The 21,421-nt window shown below is 42.4% G+C and overlaps 1 protein-coding gene across 3 annotated transcripts in view; it reads left to right on the top strand.

Annotated features, from left to right (window-relative positions):
* The window catches only part of dab1a (DAB adaptor protein 1a), a 162,940-nt gene that overhangs the window by 132,212 nt on the left and 9,307 nt on the right, over positions 1-21,421 (top strand). For 2 of the 3 annotated variants that reach the window (XM_088313543.1, XM_088313542.1), the window contains 6 exons: positions 1,669-1,788; positions 12,411-12,572; positions 16,162-16,224; positions 16,300-16,396; positions 19,340-19,734; positions 20,864-21,062. In XM_088313543.1, the coding sequence (XP_088169669.1) occupies positions 1,669-1,788; positions 12,411-12,572; positions 16,162-16,224; positions 16,300-16,396; positions 19,340-19,734; positions 20,864-21,062 (1,036 nt within the window). Of the gene's footprint in view, positions 1-1,668; positions 1,789-2,935; positions 2,975-3,286; positions 3,350-6,963; positions 7,018-12,410; positions 12,573-16,161; positions 16,225-16,299; positions 16,397-19,339; positions 19,735-20,863; positions 21,063-21,421 lie in introns of all 3 variants that reach the window. The other variant, XM_088313544.1, reaches the window with a different exon arrangement.

Here is a 21,421-nt window from a genome sequence, read left to right as displayed (position 1 = left end):
CGAGCCTGTCAAGAGCGACGCGAGGCGGAGAAACTGTCTCATGGACCGGCGGCGCTAAAATAGAGCTGCGCTTTATGCGCGGCGGCGTTCCGTCTGTGAACTCGCAGTGCACTACGCAAAAAGCTGGCGGTCAATAATTGATTAGGGCTGAAACTCTTGTCGTACTCGAAGGCTTGTTCCGCTTCTTTCGGTGACAGTCCGTGTACTGTAAGTGTTGAAGCTCACGAGGAGCTGCCTGTAGGAAGTTTTTTTTTGGGTGTCTGTACTTTTACTCCCAACATTTGAAAACATTTCTGTCCTTTCTATTCCATACTTTGTCAAAAGTGGCGTGTTACTTTTTACTAGTGATAGACATGCTTTTTTCCGGGCCAATACCGATTCTTAGTAGTCATGGAGGCCGATAACCGATATTTGATGCCGATATTCATTGGTTGAAAAAATATTAATAATAATTTGAAAATAAAAACCTGACTTAGTTTAAATGCCTTTAACTACATATTTATTAAACTACTAGTGATTAACATGTTAAGGCACTTTTTTAGCTATATATAAATAGACAATTTTGTCGTAGTAGACTGACATTTAATTAAAAATTTCGGCAAAGTCTGTCGCTAGGCCTTCCTCTGTTCGCGGGACCTCCCCCGTAATACGCGCGACTTGATGTAAAAAAACAAATGGGCAGCTTAATGCTGATTGGCTGCACAAGTAACCAATCTGTGGGTGGGCCTCTGCAGGCAGGGCCACGAGCACACGAATAAACCACCGTTTAATTTATCGGCCTTGAAAGTTTAAAAAAAAAAAAAAAAAAAAAGTCATTGCGTCTTTTTGCTGTGCTTCAAGCCAAAATGTAATGAACAATTGAGCTTCAAATATGTGAGAAAAACAAAAAAAAAAATTATCAATTAAGCTGCTGAAAAGCCCTCGCATGTGGGCAAGGAGTGCCGCCGTCGCCAATGCGCTTTCAGACGTTTCAAGAACGGGATAAAACACAACATGAGAACACGCACAACGTGCTGCTGCAGACCACAACTCACACACTGACGCTCACGCTCAGTCATGCGATTGGCCAATTTGAACGTCGGCTCCTGACAGAACTAAATAGGCCACGTCCCTTAAATGCACATCCAACACACAAATACGAAATACGTATGGCAAATTTTCAAACGAGTATTGTACACAAGTGACAAAAGTACTTCTACCGTTTGCGGAGTTTGTTTTTTTGTTTTTTTTTACGGATGAATTCCGGAGTATGAGAACCTTTGCCACCTCTGTTGGCTGTATGTGAGCGAGGAGCCCGGCTGCCGGGAGGCGGCTGCAATTCAGACATGCGGCGTCCGTCTGCCGCCGTAAGTATCGGCGAGGCAGCGGGACGGGGAAGAAAGTGATGAAGCTGGCAGCGACCGCCAGTGTGTCTTTGTTTGCCGGTGTGCCGCTCGCTGGCAGGCGTGCTTTGTGGGAATAATTCAGTCTGACAGACAGTGGCTTTGTCTGACGAGGAGAAAGTCGAAAGAGCGGAGAGGAGTCACAATCAGGCACGCAAACAAAAGTCGTTGCCTCTTACAAGGTGCTCGATTTGTGAATTGTGGCGCCGCAGTTGAGCGTGTGTGCGTGTCTTGCATTGTGTTTGCGGTTTATTTGAGATGAACTCCTTGCCCCTCCCACCACCAGGCTGAGCCAGTGATCCTGGACCTTCGGGACTTGTTCCAGCTCATCTACGAGATAAAGCAGCGGGAGGAGATGGAGAAGAAGGCCCAGAAGGACAAACAGTGTGAGCAGGCCGTCTACCAGGTACAGCCGTCAATGGTTTCCAGTTTTCACCAAGCCACTGACTCTTTTTATTGGGACATGAAATGGGTGGCCTAATTCAGCGCCCCGCCCCCTAACCCCCCACCTTTTTTTTTTTATATCAAAGTTCTTGTAAAAAAAAAAAAAAAAAAAACCATGGCCAGCAATTTTAAAATGTTTAACCTGAAGGAAAGTTAAAACTCTGTGATTGTGTCGCGAAACAGAACGATAGCCAATCAGGAAGCTGGCTGAAGCAACCACGCCCAAAACTAGGATGTACATTTGTAGAACGTGTCTCACATGTCATTCACCGCAATCAGACACAAGGGGAAGAGTTTGGAGGGGAACCGTTTTGGATTTAAGCGTGATACCGAATTTTGGACGCGGATTTAAATAAATAAATAAATAAAATAAAAACAAAAAAAGGGAAGAAAAATTTGTTTTAGCACAGCTGGTTTTCTGGACGTTTCCTTTTTTCTTTTTTATTCAAGCTATAAATTATTGCGCATACAGATTTTACCATGAATTTTCATTTATAGCCATGATTTTTCTGAAAAAAATGTCAGCTAACCTAACACTTAATTCATTAATATTAATAAACATTATTATAATATATTAAAAAATTATTATAATGTATAATAATATTATAAATATTATTATTAAATATTATGATGTAATATTATTATTATTATTATGAAAATGTAACGCGAGGGCACATTTGGAAGTTTCCGTGTATCTCCGATTTTATAAACGTCGTCAATACTACGTAATTAAAGTCAACACAGGCAAGAAGAAGATGGGGCTTATTTCCCTCACCGCACGTGGCGTCTCTCGCATTTTAAGCATCGCTTTGAGATGTTCCAAACTTGTGTGCTTGTACCCCACTTCAGCCTCAAATGAAAGCAAAAAAGGATCAGTTCAGGTCTCACCGGTGGCGCCGTCTGCCTGACGCGCTTTCTGCTCCCTCGGTCTGATGATTGCCAAATTACCGAATGAAGGGAAGCCAGAGACACTTCTTCCTTTCTTTATTTATTTATTCCTTTTTTTTTTTTTTTTTTTTGCTTGTGCTTTCCGCCTACTCTCTCCGCTCCTCTGCCTTTAACCCTTTTTGCCTCTTTCCCTTTTTCTTCTTGGCTCTGCTCGTCCGCAGACGATACTGGAGGAAGATCTGGAGGACCCGGTCTACCAGGTAACCTCGCCAGCCTTGCTTCACCCCCCCCCCCTGCCCGTTTTCGCCACCTTTTGGCTTGCTCCTCTCCGTGTGTGTGTGCGTGAGAGAGAACGTGTGTGTGAGAATGTGTGGGGAGACAGTTCCTTTCTCGCTACTAATGGAACGATAGCTGGGTTGAAATATCGACCGAACGTGCATGTTTGTGGTGTGCATGATCAGCTGATTAAAAAAAAAAAAAGAAAAATGCTCTTTGACTTTTCTCTCGACTTCTTCCACTTCTTCTTCCCCCCTCCCCATCCCTGTCTCTTCCCTGTGCTTCCGGCGCTGTAGTACATTGTGTTTGAGGCCGGACACGAGCCCATCCGCGACCAATCAGACGAGAGCATTTATCAGGTATACTCGCAAAAAAAGAAAATAAAAATTCAACTCATCATCATCATCTTGTGGGGAAGTCAGACTAAGAAGATGTTTGATATTGTGCGGAACATACAAAAGTAGACGCCGGGAATACGGTGACATCGTTTATCATGTTCCAGACGTGCCCGCAACATTAGCAGACCTTTATTCAAAAAAAAAAAAAAAAAAAGCGCAAGACGCATCCAAACTCATTAAAACACACTTTTTAAACAGATTGTAATCATATTTTAACACGAATAAAAACTTGCAAGCTTAAAATATGTAAAATAAACTGTACACGATTAAAAAAAATTAACATATGGTAGTCATGGCGACGCAGCTAAGCAGGACTTTTTTTTTTTTTTTTTATTGAACCGTAAAAACATGCTGTGATTGTCAAGGAAAAAGCGGATTGCACCAAAGACAAGTAGTTATTGGCAACGCCTGCACATGTACATTTAGGCGTGAGACTCTCCACGCTTTGCTTTCTAGCCACAGGTGCATAACGCTGGCATCGGGCAAAAACCTAAAAAAAAAAAAAAAAATCAAAATTGGGTAAAAATCTTTTTTTTTTTAATACTATTGGTCATTCCACACGTTTTTGTGTGTTTATTTATTTTGTTTTTTATTTAGAATAATTATCGACCAATTAAAAAAGGCTTCTTTTTTTTTTTTTTTTGGTTCTCCTGAAACGTGAGGATTTTGGAGGCAAGAATTCTGCCCGACAACAGCAATATGAAATCTTATATAATTAAATAACTGTATATGGCGGAAGCTTGCTTCCGTCTTGTGGTTTCTTGGTGCCCAAGTACGATGTTGAGGAAGGCTTGTTCCCTTTAACTGTGTAATGTTTTCAATATTGCACAGTATTTAAATTAATGTAAAAATCCATAAAAAAAATTTTTAAAAAGCATCACGCCTAACGGCAGGTTTCCACGGAATAGAAGAGATGACAAAAAATGTGATATGGTGGGGTTGTGGTAGGTGAACGGCAGGAAACGGTTAAAAAAAAAAAAAAAAAAAAAAACAGACACACACACACACACAAAGAAGTCTGCACTCCCCCCAGGGGAGGCGTGGGTAGACCTCGGAGGGGCGGGAAAAGGTGGAGGGTGTGGAGCGGATGCGGAGGTTATTCCTGGCCGGTGCGGAAGGCGGGACCCGCCCCCATCCACCGCCCCTCACCCCTCCTCATCCTCTTCTCCCGGGGAGATGAAAGAAAAGCAAGATTAATCACCAGACTCTCGTTTGATCTTTAAATAAAATGGATTGAAAATAAGAGCGCGAGTGAGAGCGCTGGCGTGTGCACAACGCAAACGTGAGGCCGCCCGCAGCCACAGAGGAGCTGATGTATGAATAAAGATGTCTGCTTCTGGAAATAAACATGTAAAGGAAGTAAACAAGGGACAGAGTGTGCTACATCCATCCATTTAGCTCACGCATCCGCAAAGGGAATGCCACCAGAGCTGTGATTGCGTCCAAATGTAGTTTGAAAGCCAAACTGGGGGGGATTTCCGTTCGTTAGCCGACATATCTGCCATTGCAGGATTGAGATGAGCACAGCGTGTCTCTCCGGTAGGCCTCTTACGGCGGCCAGATACGTTGGATTTGTTGCAATTATTTTTTTAAAGCTGCTTCCGCGCTCGCGTTTAAATATTACACGGACTCAAGCCGCCCTCGGCTTAGCGTAACAACTCGGTGAAAGTGGAAGGGCTTTTCTTTTTTTTTTTCTCATACTGTTTTTTTAATTCTAAAATTAAATGGTTATGATCTTTCTTTACATTAATTTTAAGTTTGTCTGTTTTTTTTTTAAAGTAATGCTCTACCTTCACAAATTTTTTTTTTTGTCACGCACGAGACCATTTTAGCTGTTTGGAAAAAAATTTTTTACTTCTATGTGACATTTCTATTTTTGTTCATTTTCTCTTTAGATTTATATTCATTTTTGTCATTTCCATTTTTTTTAATAGTTTTTAATTCACGTTCGATTATTTCATTTCTTGTCAGCTATTCACCGCAAGCCCCGATTTCAACGAGCAAAAATTCTGCCACCTATTGACAGTCATTATAATTGTCACGAAATGTTATTTTTTTCTTTGAAATACCATGAAAAATCAGAATATCAGTTATAAAAATAAATAAATAAATAAATAAGCAAGGGGTTGTGCGTATAATGGTGGATGGTTTCCAACAAAAATCTGCAAGTCGGTGAATCCACGAATCCCAAACCGTGTTATTAGTGAAGTCATTCTAAAAAAATATTCCGCAATTATTATTTTTATATTATTATTATTATTAGTGTTAGTGTTGGCAAAACACTAACACTGATTACATCTAAGTTGGTAATGCTAATAGCAGTTGTGTTCGTACGGTTAGCTCATCATTTTAGCCTGATATGCTAACAAAAAACTAACAATGGTTCAACTTGGTTGGTAAAACAACTCCAGATCTTTAGAAGTGACTCCATGTGAACATATTAACTCACAAGTTTGAGTGGCTGCGCTAAGCTAGCAAAAATTAGCATTCCTTTGATTGTGTCTTTCCCGTAGACGCCGTTTGCCACTAATTAGCCTCTCTTTATTTGGGTTTTCCTTTTAATCCATCAAAATGTCCCCGCTCTTCCAAACGAGTCACTCTCAATCGGCTTTCAGCCCTTATTGTAGCCGCTCGTCGCGCGCACGCTGTCACATCTTTCCGTTTTTGTGGCGTGGAATATTATTATGTCGCCATGTGTGTGTGACACTGAGTTATTACACGTCCGCGGGGTTGACGAGCTTCATTTTAATCATCCCGAGCCGTGAGACAGCAAAGAAAATGCTCAGATACGACTCATGAGGTCTCGCGGTGTAGATTTTAATTCTGATTAGCACGAGCGCTAGGAAGTGACAACCCAGAGCATTCGGCTAAATTTCTTTGATGGATGAGCCGTGGAAAATTGCCATCGTTTAACAAATGTTTATCATCGTGTTTTATTGTTTCATATCAGTCAGAATTTGCGATGTTTTACACATATTCACAGAAATGCTATGCTAGCAATGCTTCCCAAAAAAAAAAATTGCCAAACAAAAGCGGCCTGAAATTCCGACATACGTAATTTGAATGAATTTGTAGCCATTTCCAGACGTCGTAAAAACGACCCGACGCCAGCATTTGAGATGTTATTTCAAAACTTCCTGTTTGGCGTCGTCGACTGCCCGTTTAGGCGGCAAACGAGTTGAGTCTGAGCCATCTGAAGCCTCAGCCAGACTTGGTTTTTCTCTTAAATACATTAAAACCAGGACCAAACATGATCATTTGTTTGATTTCAACGAAATAATCCTGACTCATTTTTAACGCCCGTCATTAAAACCACGACACAACACCATCCCTCCACTTTTGATTGCTTTTGCTTCGCAAACTAGTCGGGTCTGACTCCCTTTCCAGACTTGGGTCCCTCCTACAAGTCCAAAGCAAACGTCAAACTAGCTGTTCAAGATATTTCTTTTTTTTTTGTTGTTGCTTGCACGTACTGAAATCCAGTTGTGCCTGAAAAGTGAGCAACGGTAAATAATTCAACCTGGAGGTAACAGGCTCTCTCGGCTGTGCTCTGGATTTGCGGCCGGCTGTTGTAGGTTCCCACCAGCCAGCAGAAGGAAGGGGTCTATGACGTCCCAAAGCGACACCCAGTGAGTGACGCCGTGTTTGCCCGCCTGCCTCCCCCATCCTCAGTCAAACCTCTCAGATTGGCCCTCCATGCTCACCCCCCCCCCTCCTCCACTCAGCTCCGTGATATATTTACGGTCCTCCCTGAGAGGTTTGCCGGGACTCGGTGCTTTGTGCAGTGTGCGTCTCCTCTGCTTGCGGTGGCTGGTGCCCTCCTCCTTGTGCTCCACGTGGTCAAGCGGGACGCCGCTTGTGTGTATTGTGTGTGTAAACGTGTTTGTGGTGCTCAATTAAGCATGCCTGGCTGGTGCATCCAGTGTAAACCCGCATGACCTTGTCCCAGATTGCATACGTGACGCATTCCGTCACTGTCATCGTCCTCTGATTCGCTATTTACATGTGTACGCCGAGCAGCGACAACATGATGCCATCTAATAGCCATCGAATGCCATCTCACCGCGGTTGTATTTTATTTATTTATTTATTTTTTTAATTTGTCGTTTCCACACCTGCTCATCCATTTCACTGCAGCTCCACATCCCAGTTCGTGTATGGACGCGCGGGTGTGCGCGTGGTATATCTTTTTAGTTATTGGCTTCCCGCTGCCGGCAGTTCTAATGAAAGATGACCTTGGCTACTGTCAGGCGGTAGCGGCGGGCTGTAACTCCACTGCTCTTTATCTGCCCATAAAGATGCGGCTTATATTGCTGCTGGATTTAATCTGCTAAAATCTCCAGAGTCGTAATAAGCGGGGCGCTCTCTGGCTTGTGAGTGTGTGTGTGTGCTGCCATGTTAGTTTTGTGAAGTGGCACATTAGATTGCTCCGTTCACATGTGTGTGTGCAAATGTGTAGGAGTGCGTTGGGGTGGGTGTGCGTGCGGGTGTGTGTAAATCAGATGTCCTGCTCGCCACATGCTTTTTATTGTGTAGCCTTGTCTAATTTAAAAAAAAAAAATGTATCTCGGTCTGCATCAAAAGGTTATGAGTTGACACATTTTGCGTGTGTGTGCGTGTTTGTGTGTGAGTTAGGAATAAAGTCCCGTTTTTAAAAAAAAAAAAAAAAATGTAAATTAGTTTGAATGTCACATGACATCACAAGATCATCATGCAATTTTCTTTTTTTTTTTTTTTTTTTTTGACAAATTTTGTTTAGAGTTCAATATTGCGCGATATCACGCAATTTTCACAGATTTTACAGTGGAACTATATTCTGTTATTCATTTAAAAAAATACTCTAAGCAAGCTATTTGCTGTTTTTTGTAGTAGTATTGCTTTGGTGCCATCTTGCGGCATCTTAATGCGAAGGAACTAGGTTGAAGTGAGTTGAGGAGCTTCCTGTAGTGCTTTGGCGCCCTCTATGGTCAATATAAACCATTTTAGGTGCTACGTCAAGTACTCTGTGATAGTTGCTATTCAAATAGCAAGGGAACAACTTTTTGCTTTTTCGTGGATGACCTCAAATTGAGATTTTGATTCTGTATTATTTTTAGAAATGTTGATTTGCAAATGTTAATTTACCGCATATTGACTTGCGTCGTCTTTCATAAGCAGACGTCTTCATTTGTCCTTATGTACGCTACCGTGGAAGAAATGTTGCTAGCTCATTCATATGTGCGTGGAGTGCCTCAACGCTTCATCTCTTGTTGATACCTGGAGCCAACGTTTTGAAAAAGTCCATTCACTTTTACTCCTCCTCTGCATGTGTACGTGTGTGTTTATTCCGCCTTTAAAGGCTAAATCGGACCGGGCCACCTCACCGCAGGCAGTCGGCTCCGTGTGAATTTTTGGCCGGCTGGGAATTAGTCTCACATTTTTCTTCTTTGGGCATCTCATCCCGAGCTTTGCTAAGAAGCTTACAGGCACCCGAGCACATTTCTGCGTGTGTGTGTGGGTGTGTGTGTGTGTGTGTGTGTGTCTGGTTCGGCACATGCTGCGATTTGGATGGCTGTCGTATTGGCAGGTGTCTGTAAGCGAACAAATGCAATATTTTTTGCTCTTGTTGAGGTCGTCTCGGCGGGTTTGGGTCTGTTTTTTTTTTTATATTTGGTCAAAAGCAGTAATTGCAATTAAATGGATCACAGGCATGAAAATTTGTTGTTGTGATTTGATGGCAATCAGGTTGCATTTAAAGGATCCAGTCAGGCCTCAAGGTAAGCATTGATTATGGGAGGAGGTCTGAGGTCTTTGATTGCTCGAATCATGTCGATGGCGTTACAATCATTTCCTCTTGTTACAGAGACGCTAATCCGCTTTAACTGTCCCAAATGCGGGAACTGTAAACTCTGTATCGAGGGAATTATTGATTTTGATTGCCGTTCGATCCGTTCGTAGTATGGCTTGGGATGGTAAGATCAGATTTTAGTTTGCGTTTCCACTGGACAGAAAAAATGCAGTTTTCGGATTCATCGAATCAAGGCATAAATTTGACAGCAAAAAAAACCCCAAAAAAGTCAAAGGAAAAATTATATAAATTAAATTAATATCAACATTGTCTCAATTTGCTCACAAATGTGCTGACGGTTTGAAATTTGGGCCCGATAGCAAAGCACGGATTGTGTTTTATGAATGGAAACGGGTTAATTGTAACGTCTGCCATCTAGTGGAAAAGCATTTACCGTATTTCCCGGAAGATCAACCGCTACGTTTTTCCTCAATTTTGAAGCATGCGGCTAAAAACAACGGTGCGGCTGTTCTGTGGATTTTTCTTTCACCAGTAGAGGGTGCTCTGTAGTTCAGAAAATACGCTAAATAAATTTTTTTTATTTTTATTTTTTTTTTCCCCTCTTGGGTCTGTTCTGTTTTAATTCGCAAAGTTGTTGCTGTGTTAAAAGGCACTGTTTTAACAATATATCGGGGTTTTTTTTGTTTGTTTTTTTTTTTTCAAGCATCTGCGGCTTATCGGTGAGCTTTATAGTCTGAAAATTACGGTAATTATTCTGCTCGTAGTTGAAAAAAGATTATTATTACTATTTTGAGTCAATGAACACATTGAAAGTGGATCATTTACCCTCAACAAGCTCACAGTGGTTCATTTAATTGGGAATTCCACTCCTGTCCTCTAGAGGAGCTAATGAGCACCGCCACTTGTGAATTTTAAACTAAGCTAGTAAGTCACAATAAACTCTCACTGCGCTTAACAACGTCGAAATGATTCACTTTCCAATTGGATGCGTTTTGGCTCATCACCCGCTTGCTTTTGAGATGCTTTTAATTATTTTATTTTTTTTGTGTGTGTGGAAAGTGATTACCTGCAAGCGCCGCTTCGGAGTGGATTTAGCCTTTATTTCATCGGCAGGTTGGAATTGATAGCAGACATCGGCATTAAACCGAGCTCATTTCGTGGCGTGTGTGTGAGCGTCGGCGACAGCTTTTCGGAAAAGATGATAACGCCCTCCCGAACGTGACCCCTCGCTGCGCAAAGCAATCGCTTCTGTTATTTACTGTGTCACCATCTTAAACGGCCAGCGATCAATGAAACACACACGCGAGCGAGGCCATTCCAATCTACTGAGCCCTTGACCCTGCACCAAGTGTTAGTGTTGAATCAACACGCGCCCTCGCCGAGTCCACACAGAGTAGTCGCTTTTACCGCCGATTATTATCTTTGGGGGAGAAGCATGTCCGTAATCTCTTTGTGTCGTGTTCGCATCAGCTCCGAATGTGTTGGAGCTTTACGGTAGCCAGCGTGTGTGTGTGTGTGTGGGTGTGTGAGCGTGTTTGTGGTTGTGATCAGTCACTCAGCAGGGGATCAGCAAGATGGCATTAATTATAGAGGCTGCATTAATTACTTGAGAGAACCCGTACACAGGTAATTACACTTTCCCCCACTGGAGATGAGCTAATTGATAAGCAGTGGCCGGAATGCACGAGGACAAAGGAACAGGCCGAGAGAGGCCCAGTCGCACCTAAAATTTGCATTTGCTAAGTGTTTTAGTGATAAATTCAGAAATAAAACAGTCTTAGTAAAAACAAATCCAGAAAAATCCAATTTGATCGTAATGGTAATTTTGTCCAAAGCGCTTTAGAAAGCCTCATATTGACTTTTTGAGAACATATCAGAGTGTACCAAGACCGTATGTGACAAGCTAATTCAGCCGCGCCAACTTGGGGAAAGGTTTTCTTTTTTAGTTTAGTTCAGAATTACTACGTAATCTCCAGAATCCACAGCAGAACCCAAAGTGGGTTTTTTTTCCACTTTTGTTGAAGTTTTAAATCTATTCGTGTTCTGTCAAACCAGCTAGCTAGCACTAAGCTAATCTGAGAGGGTTTGTCTCTCCGGTTCATTGTCCAAGTTTGCGAACTCCCTTAGTACTCGGAAGCCGTCAGAGGCCAATTTTGAACTGCTAGCTAGCGCTAAGCTAACTTGAGAGGGTTAGTTTCTCCGGTCCATCGTCCAAGTTTGCGAACTCCCTTACTACTCGGAAGGCATCAGGGGCTGATTGTTTAACAGTTTAATTTAATGCCCATTAGCTGGCCAAACCAAAACATGACATAAAGTAGCATTTAACTCGCCATTTTGGTCGAATTTCGAGTGATTTTGATCTATTTACCCACGCAGCATTCAGCTAGCTTGCTAGCTACGTGTTTGAGCGTATAGCTTTCTTTCAAGCCATGCCATGAAGAATTTTGTGAGTTGGCTAGCCAGTTAGCTAACATTATAGCTTTGTAACATTTTGCTATCTATGCAGAAATAACAATTATCTCTCTCTTGTAACATTTAGTGAGTTAGCATTTTGATTCAGCCATGTAGCATTTAGCTAGCTGTCTGGTTATGGAACATCGAGCGTAATTATGGGTGCATTCGGGAATTTACTAGCGTGTTTTTCTCGGCATACTTTGTATAGTATATCCTGTACGGTCGTCAACCTAAATTATATTGCATGTCGCTATCCATTCAGGCTTGTCGCATTATCCTGACTCCTATGCCGCATTTCTCTACATCCTCGGGACAAAAAAAAAATATTTAGCTGTTTCTGAAACAATATATCGAAATGATGGCCCATTTGGGTGAAAAAGTGATATAAACCGCCATTAGCCGTCTGCTAATTCATGGGTAGTTCATTGTTTACTCCAGCTGGCGTTTTACGGCCGTAACAAAACAATAACAATCCATTGTTTTATGAATTCAATGAGTTTAAACGAGAGCGATGAAGACGTGTCTGTCTCTCTTAGTTTAGCGCATAGCGGCTCTTGAGGAGGATTTACAGAAACACAAAGGGAGCTCGGCGCTGTAGTTAAGACGTGAGGTAGGGATGATCTTTAAACCTCTTTAAATCTCCCGTGTGTGTAGAGCACCTGGCGAGAGCAACGCCTGCCCTCCTAAATCAGCCTCAGTGTGAAACTCTGCTAATGTCGATTTGCGTACGTCGGGCCCATTTTCATCCCGCCGGTCTAACGTCAAGCTTGTCGATTGCAGAACGGACATCAAAGCATCCACCAACAACATTATCCTCCTCCTCATCATCATCATCCTCATTCTCATCCGCAAACGCCCCAGGCGGGACTAAATGAGCGCCAGGAGCAACAACAGCATCCGCAGACGGATCTCATAGACTTAGATCTGGAGACGGTTTCTCAGGTAAGGGTGAAATTTTGGGAGACCACCTCCTGTCATCTTGACCGCGCCGCACTTTTGTTTTTCCGAGCAGTCGGGAGCCGCCGCCCCCGACTCCTGACCCTTTTTTTTTTTTTTGCTTATGAATAAAACATGTAACCTTGATGTTGTCATAGCGACCAAGAGTTAGAATGGACACCTGCATGTGGACGTGTTTGAAAAGACAAAGGGTGCAAAAGCTCAGCACGACAGCCCCGAAAGGTCTCGGATTCGGGATATTACTCAGCATATAAATGACGAGTACCAAAATGAGCACGGCTGCACCACATTTGCCTTATGACTGAATGGCGGCAAGTCCTGGGTGTGGTCCGCCTTTGTCGGTTGTAGCTCCCCTGTGAGGGTTTTGAACAGAGGTTAAGATTTCAAAGTAAGGCTTCAAGTCTGGGGTAAGGTTTGAAAATGAGTTCTCAAGCGTGGATAAGGGTTTAAGGTCTGGGTTAGGGTTTCAAACAAGTGTTGGGATTTGATGGTAAGGTTTTGAGTCAGGGTTATGAAAATCAGTATTTGAAAATAGGGTTTCAAGCCTGAGTTGCAGTTTCAAGTCATAGTTTCAATGTTTGGTTTCAAGCCTGGGTTTGGGTTTCAAATAACGGTTAGGACTGTCAAAGTTAGGGTTTCTAATGAGGATTTCAAGACTGCGTTGGGGTTTTGAAATTAGGGTTTCAAGACTGGGTTAGTATTTCGAATTAGGGTTTTAAGTCGGAGTTGTATAACGGGATAAGGATTACAAGCTTGTGTTACGGTTTCAAACCTGGTTTAGGGTTTTAAATTTGGGGTTTCAAATAGAGATGGGTAAAGGAAGCTTCAAATCTGCTTCATGAACCAGTTGTAGTATTTTCGGACTCCACTAGATGGCACTCTCGCTCCATTATTGGGCTGAAAGCACACTAAAACCTTTATTTAACCCAACAGTGCCATCTACAGGACTCCAAAAATACAACAACTGGTTCATGAAGCAATTTTCAAGCTTCGTTTTTCCATCACTAGTTTCTAGCATTGGTTAGGGCTTCAAATTAGGGTTGACAGAGCAAATTTGGTTTTCCAAGAAGGGTTAGGGTTTTTAGCCAGTGTCATGGTCTCAAGCCTATCCTGTTTTGAAAACCCATCTAAGCACGGGGCGAACAAGATTCAAACCCCAATTTTTTTTTCTTCTCTGTCCCATTCATTGCCTGCGTGAGACATGAAGTGAAAGTCCGTGCGCTGACTCTCCGAAAGCGTTGGGAAGACAACGTTTTATTTGATGCGTTCAATCACACGGGCGCGGCCGACGCGGCCGTGCGCGTGCCAGCGTTTTACGTGGCGATCATCAATATCCGCATCTCATTGTCTCGCTGAGCGATCTCCATCTCCTCCACACTTACGGTCGCCCATAACTCAGCCTCCCAACTCATCGTCTTCTCTTTCTAAATCACCATCCAGTCCCCGTAAATGTAAAACACCATGCACACTGATTCCATTTTCTGATAGGCGTCATAAATATATACTGTATATCTTTTCGATTTAAAAGCCTTTTTTGGTTTATGCGCGATGGTGGCGAGCCAGCAAGCGGGAAGATATTCTAAGAACATTCATTATCTGCGAAATGATCCGGATCCATGATTTATGCAAATCTCGGACCGTGTATTCAAGGCCTCTAAATTCCTTCCCAACTAAAAATAGTTTCCCTCGGCTTCACGCTGGCCTTAAGATATTATTAATTCACGGAACGAAGGGGGCAAATTACGGAAGAGCGGAAATACAGAACGGATTCGGATCAGATACAAAGGCTGCCGTCTTTGATAGCGAGACGCTCGGAGGCGCGTGGCTGATCCTCCATAATGGGAGGACATTAATGACTCGCCCGTAGGGGCGTCGGTACTGTTCGGGTGCCGCGGCTTCGGGGGCGTTAGTTGGTGGCAGTGCTGGAAAGGAAAATAACGAGATCTATACTTTCATGTCTGGAATTTTTTTCTATTTTTTTACTTTTTCTCCCTACAGTTGAAAACAGATCTAATGTATAATTTTGAGTACTTACTTTGTCAAAATGGGCTTGTTACTTTTTTTTTCAACCCCCACAGATGATGATGAGGTAAAAAATAAAAAGACTTGGTTGAGATCCTGATTGATTGATTGAGATATTGGGGATTTATGATTGGGAACATCGAGGAACAGAAACCAGGAAGTACGGCTGAACCATTTTGGAAAATAATCTAATATATATAAATATATATATATATATATATATATATATATATATCTAAATATATATAAATATAAATATTATTTTATATTTTTTTAAACTAACACAAGCAACAAAAAAATAATCTGTCGGAGGCGACACAGCCTTCAAACGCATGCATGTGTCTTAAAGTACGAAAATAAAGTGTGAAATAAGGCAGTACAACGCTACAGGCGTGTGGAAATATTTTACCATAAATGAGACAAGAGGCCGTCACTTATAAAATATGCAAGGGAAGGCACAACTGAAACCACGGAATGCTTTTTTTTTTTTTTTTTTTTTTTTTGGGACCTCGCCAACAACTCCACTCAGTCTAATATATAGCATCGTGGAATTATATTTTGAATCATTTATTTCTGTGCTGTCTTGATATGAAACCAGTCTGTGATGCAAAACAAATTAAGGATGACATCAACTTTGACTGGACATTTATCACATTGTTGTTGACAAACAAAAACCTTTCGTCGTTCACCCTAAAAACAACCAAGTTCTGCCGTTCAAAAAATTTCAGATTAATCTGAGTTAGGTGTATTTTTTTTTTGTTGCTAACATTAGCTATTTTGGCATTTTTTTTGTGATCATTTCACAATGTTAGTAAAGCTATGGGAACATATTGTTTTGATAGCATGAAAGTCAGGCCAATGTTAACTAGCTAACTAGCTAATGTTTTTGTTTAGGAGCTAGCTAGTTAGCTAGTTAATGTTATTGTTCAAGGAGCTAGCTAGCTAATGTTATTGTTTAGGAGAAAGCTAGCTAGCTAATGTTATTGTTTAGGCGAAAGCTAGCTAGCTAGCTAACAAAGTATAATATCATTAACATGTTTATTTTCTTATCATCTGTATGAGTTACTTTAATAAGGGAAACTATATTGTGTGCAGAGACACAGATTTTTTTTTTCTCCGTTGTGCTAAATTATTGGACTGAGTATTAACAGCAAAAATTATTGAATATTGAAATACGAAAATTATTATTATATATATATATATATATATATATATATATATATATATATATATATATATATATATATATATCGATTTTACACGCAATTATTTATCCTTCGAACTTGAGTGCTTTTTCCTCCTTTGGCTGCTGGACAAATATGTTCACGGTAGGTATGTCATCATAATCATTTCATCTCATCCCCCCCCGCATCTTTGTGCATCTTCCTCTCTGTGTTGCCTCGGCAGTCATCAAGGTAAGTGACGTCAGCTCGTTTGATATTTCGCATGCGGCGTGAGTCGTGCATGTGGCACAATGGGACGCCTGAGGCCGACGTGGCGTAGCAACGATTGTTCCCTGACTCCCAGTGTGTGTCCTTTCTGTGATTCTCAGAATATCAACCAATTAGAGCTTTTCGGAGACATGTCTACACCCCCTGACATAACCTCGCCGTCGGTGAGTAGCCGCCTTGCGTGCGCAATTTGGGATTTGGAGTCTTTTGGAACGCTTGTTTTTCTGTCACCTTGGCAGACACCTGCCTCACCGGCAAACTCCCTGGACCCGTCGCAGGGCCTGCAGCCTCCCACTGAGCTCTTCGCTCCCTTCAACCCTGCGTCTGTGCCCTCAGGTATGAAGAACAGGCCCAACTTTTTCGTTTTTGAGGATTGTGACTTCAGTGGCAGGCAGAGGGAGTATGCTCAAATGCGACGTTCACGCTGCAATTAATTACAAGTGACAGCTTTAACCAAGTCATGCAAAAGTGTTTCGTTGGTCTTCGCAGTCTTCCCTGCAGGACGGAATGAAAAGCTCAGGAGTGCCAGCGGACGTTCAGCTTGTCTTTCATTTGCTGGATAGATGCTGGACTCTAATTGGCTTTGGCTTCACAGCTGTCATGCGATTTTTGTCGCGTTGGTTCTGTTTAGCTCAACTTGAGCGACAAGGGGGGGAGAGACGGATATGTGTGTGATAGCGTTGTCTCCAAGGCAGCGCCTTTTTCTATTTTTGATGACTAAATAAAGAGATAACGATCCATCCATCCACGATCCGCTTCTCCTCACGAGGTTTGCGGGCGTGTTGGAGCCTATCAGCTGACTTTGAGCAGGAGGCGGGGTTCACCCCCTGAATTGATTGCCAGCCAATCGCAGGGCACACATCGACGAACAACCATCCGCGCTCACACTCACAACTACCGACAATTTTTTGGGAATGTGGGAGGAAATTGGAGTACTCGGAGAAAATCCACGCTGGCACCCGGGGAACAGGCAAACTCCATACAGGAATGTCGGAGTCCGTGATCAAACCCCGCAACTCTGCAATGCGAGGCAGACATGATAACCATTCAACCACCGTGCCAGATTACTATAATATTTTTTATTACATTATGTATTTTTTTTAAATATTTGTATTGTTTTAACACGTGTTACATTTTTTCGTACAACTTTATAGGTAATCATGTTGCGCAAATAATATGCGCAATCTCCGTCGCTCACTGCATTTTTTGCGCCACAGCTCGCCGTTTTGATTCTACGTGAGATTACTTTGCGCTGTTTAAAAATATGTTTGGTGCGTTTGAGCATAATTCAGTGGTGCCTTGAAGATGAAAGTGAACCAACTAATGATTTGTTTTTATTTTTTAATCACGAGCTGTTGATTGACAATTTTATTTATTTATTATTATTTATTATTGTTGTTTTTTTTTTTTTTTTGCTTTGCGGCAGGAATCTCAACTCACTGCACAACAGGCGGGCAGTTGGTTGGATATAATTGGGCAATATTCTTCCAAAATTATTGCCACAGTCAACTGAAGATTTCTGTCAAACTGAACACTTCGGCTCTGCTACCTGAACGCTAGCATAGCTAGCTAGCTTAGCTAACTAGCATAGAAAGGAAAGCTTCCACTATCTTCTGATTAGAATGAAACCAAATCTCCAAACCAAATGAAATGCTCCATCCAAACGCCTCAAATGGAATTTCATTCAAGTTAACATAAAGGGAATATTCCTTCTGTACTCCGTGGCCATCCCGAAGTTCTTTTTTTTTTTTGTCAAAGATAGCCGATTGGCAGAGGTGAGAAGGGAAGTAGAAAGAACAGGATGTGATTAATAGAGAGGGATGGAATAGAAATGAAATGTTGATGAGGAGAGGAGGTGGCGTCGGCTGTGTGTGGAATATAAAACGCATCATTAGCCGGCTGACTCAGATGCTGTTGATTTACCTGCGGGCCGAGAAGAAAGATGGCCGCGACCCCTGGCTCGCTCGTCGCAGTACTTGTGTGTGAATGAGGCGTGAACGGAGACGTTGAAAAATTCCTGACTCCGCCTCTGTCCCCTCTTGGCTGGCGAGGTTGAATGTGAGCGGCGGAAAGACGAGCGAGTGTGTCGTAGATGAAGATTTCGCTGATGAATTTGAGCCATTTTAATGAGTGTGTTTGGATGAAACGACGCCGCCTTCATTCCGGAAGGTAATTATGCTAGTTCACCGTGACCATGAAGAGATGCTACATTAGCTACAGGCGCAAGTAGGGCAGCGCTCTCTGGTGATGCATGGATTATGATCTACGTGTGTGTGAGTTTGTGTGTCGAAGAAAAGATGAGGATGTCTTAATTGCACCCCCATCTGCCTCCGAGTGGTGCTGCACTTCCAGACACCAACAAAAACAGACGGCCATTTTCTAGTCCGCTTTTCCTGTTAGTGTGTTCAGGGTCACGGGGTCACGTGGGAGGTGGAGCCTGGACAAAAAGTGGATTACAATGAAAATCCATCATTAATTGACACCGTAGCTCTGTATAAAAGAAGCTCCTCCCCTCATTTCAACATAGTTCCAAAGTGCCACAAGATGGTGCCAAATCACTACTTTTTTATTAGATAGGGCATTGCTCTATATTAAATAAGCTCCTCCCCTCATTTCAACGTAGCTCCTTGGCACCAAGATGGTGCCAAAGCACTACTTTTTTATTAGATAGGGCTTTGCTCTGTATAAAAGAAGCTCCTCCCCCAACTTCAACATAGTTCCTTGGTTGAAGATGACGCCAAATCACTACTTTTTTTATTAGACAGGGCTTTGGTCTCTCGAAAGAAGCTCCTCCCTTCATTTCAACATAATTCCAAAGTGCCACAAGATGGTACCAAATCACTACTTTTTTTATTAGACAGGAGCTCTATATAAAAGAAACTCCTCCCCCCATTTCAACATTGTTCCAAGGTGCCACACAATGGTGCCGAATCACTACTTTTTTCTTAGACAGGACTTTGGTCTATAGAAAGAAACTCCTCCCCTCATTTCAACATAGTTCCTTGGTTGAAGATGACGCCAAATCACTACTTTTTTATTCGACAGGGCTTTGGTCTATCATTTCAACATAGTTCCAAAGTGCCACAAAATGGTTTCAAAGCATGACTTATCCTGTGCGTAACGATTCCGTTGGGAATTTCAAAAAGAGCACAGCAAGTAACAATGGATGGTTCAAAAAACTCGCAAATTGCAAATGGTCTGCGATCGTGTGTATTAGTGTGTGCCCTCGGTGACAATCCCCAAACGCCATTTCTCAGATTCTTTGCTGTCTTGTTGCAGGTTACGTGACAATGGGGGCGGTTCCCTCCGGACACTGGTCCCAGCAGGCGTTCGCTGCCCAGACGTCGCTGGCCTTCGGGGTCCAGTCCCCTCTGGGCCCAGTGGCGCAGGTGCTGCCGGGGGGCCAGCCTCTCATCTGGGGGCAGGCCAACATCTTCCCCGCCACCCAGCAGCAGTGGGCGGCCATGGCGGCCGGAGCCTTCCCCCCCGCAGCCTACCTCCCTGCCCAGCCCGTGGGCACGCTGCCCGCCGCCATGTTCCAAGCGCTCACGCCCGTTTCCGCCGTGACGACGGCCGGCGATTCACATTCAGGTGCAGGGGCTGCGGCTGCCTCCGCGTCGTCGAGTCCGCAACACGAGGAGCGGGCCAAGAAGATGAGCAAAGAGATGTTCAAGGTACGAGCTGATTCAAATTTTGCACGTTGTTTGGAAACTCAAAAACTGGGTAAGCGTGGCTGACAATTTGGGGATTTTAGGGGGCCCTCACTTCATAGTTCTCCCTCAAACATTGGAAAAAAAATCTCACTGATCAACACAAAATTGGGTGGACAGTTCCCCTCATAACAGGATGCACAAAAATCTCAAGGAGCATTACACGCAGTTAAAGAGGAAGTTCGCCATTTTAAATTGAAGCAGCCAATTTGCCCCAAAATGAGCCCCAATCAGAACCAGGTATGATTGTCTTGAAATTTGGCAGACATACCTTTTTGTAGATTTCAAATGATGTCATAATGTATTGATTTGATCGAGCTTAGCATTTAATTTTTGTGTGTTTGACGGTACGGCTGCTCAATTATTAAAAAAAAAAATATTAATCATGATTATTTTAGTAATAATTGAAAATCACAATTATTTAAAATGATTTTTTTTTTTAGGGTACAAAACAAAATGAATGCATGAATGGAAACAATATTAAGGCAATATTAAATAAACAGGTGCAACTGTTTTAAGTTTACTTGATAAACACTGTTGTCACATTTCAATAAACAATTTCAATAGAACGCTCAAATTTGAAAGTCGAACTATACCCACTAAAATTTTAGACATTGTAAAAAGAGAGTGCTATTTTAAAAATGTCATCTATATGTCTATAAGAATAGTCTTTGTACAAGTATGCCAATTTTGAAATCATCGTAATCGTAATTGAATTTCGATTAATTGCACAGCCCTATTTGACGGCGCACTTTGAAAGAGCGTTTTGACCGTCGTCATCTTTTTCCTTTCACTTTTCTCAAGTGGCAGCGTAACTGAAGATTGCGCTACTTTAAAAAAAAAAAAAGAAAGAAAAAAAATCCACCGAGCCATGTCTCGTAGCTTGTAAGTCGTAAGTTGTGACACTCTCAAGTCACTGTTGCAACCAATTGAAAATCAATTTTACCGTTAAATAATTTTGCAGATGTAATTAAAATGTCGAAGCCTCACTGAGATCTTCCAGAGTGCTCTGGCCTGTCGTGTACTTTTCTTTTTCAAGCAAGACTAATGACGAGTAAAGTCAACTTCCAACCAAGTCATTGTGTTATCTCAGGACTTTCAGCTGGCAAAGCCGCCGGCGATGCCGTCCAAGAAGGGCGAGCAGCAGCCCAGCTTAGCGGGCACCTCAGAGGCATTCAGCACTTACTTCAGCCGCGTCGGCACCGCCCAGGACACGGACGACTGCGACGACTTCGACATCTCCCAGATGAACTTGACGCCGGTCACCTCCACGACGCCCTCCACCAACTCTCGTGAGTTATCGTCTACACTCGCCAGGCCGCTGTACTTGAGTCAAAATTTTCACCTCTCCTTTCTTTACTTTATTTTATTTTTTTTTTCATTTGTTAGCTTCAGCACACGATTTTTATACGTTGGATAAAGTGCGTGGCTAAAGCGATATTGGCATTCCAAAACTCCTAATAGGCTAAATGTATTTATAATCCTCCAGTCAAGTCAAAACATCAATGTTCTAAGCTAGCTAGCTAACATGCTAGCTATCTTAGTTTATTCGGCCACATGCGGAGCTTTTTAACTGCTGTAAACCACTAAAGTAAGTTAAATTAAAAAAAACATTAATAATAATGTAAATACCGTAATGATTCCAAAGTAG

This window comes from Idiotropiscis lumnitzeri, chromosome 13 (genome assembly GCF_059441095.1).
Source record: "Idiotropiscis lumnitzeri isolate Australia: NSW breed Sydney's pygmy pipehorse chromosome 13, RoL_Ilum_1.0, whole genome shotgun sequence".
Lineage (NCBI taxonomy): Eukaryota > Metazoa > Chordata > Actinopteri > Syngnathiformes > Syngnathidae > Idiotropiscis > Idiotropiscis lumnitzeri.
This window is presented reverse-complemented; position numbering and strand designations above follow the sequence as displayed.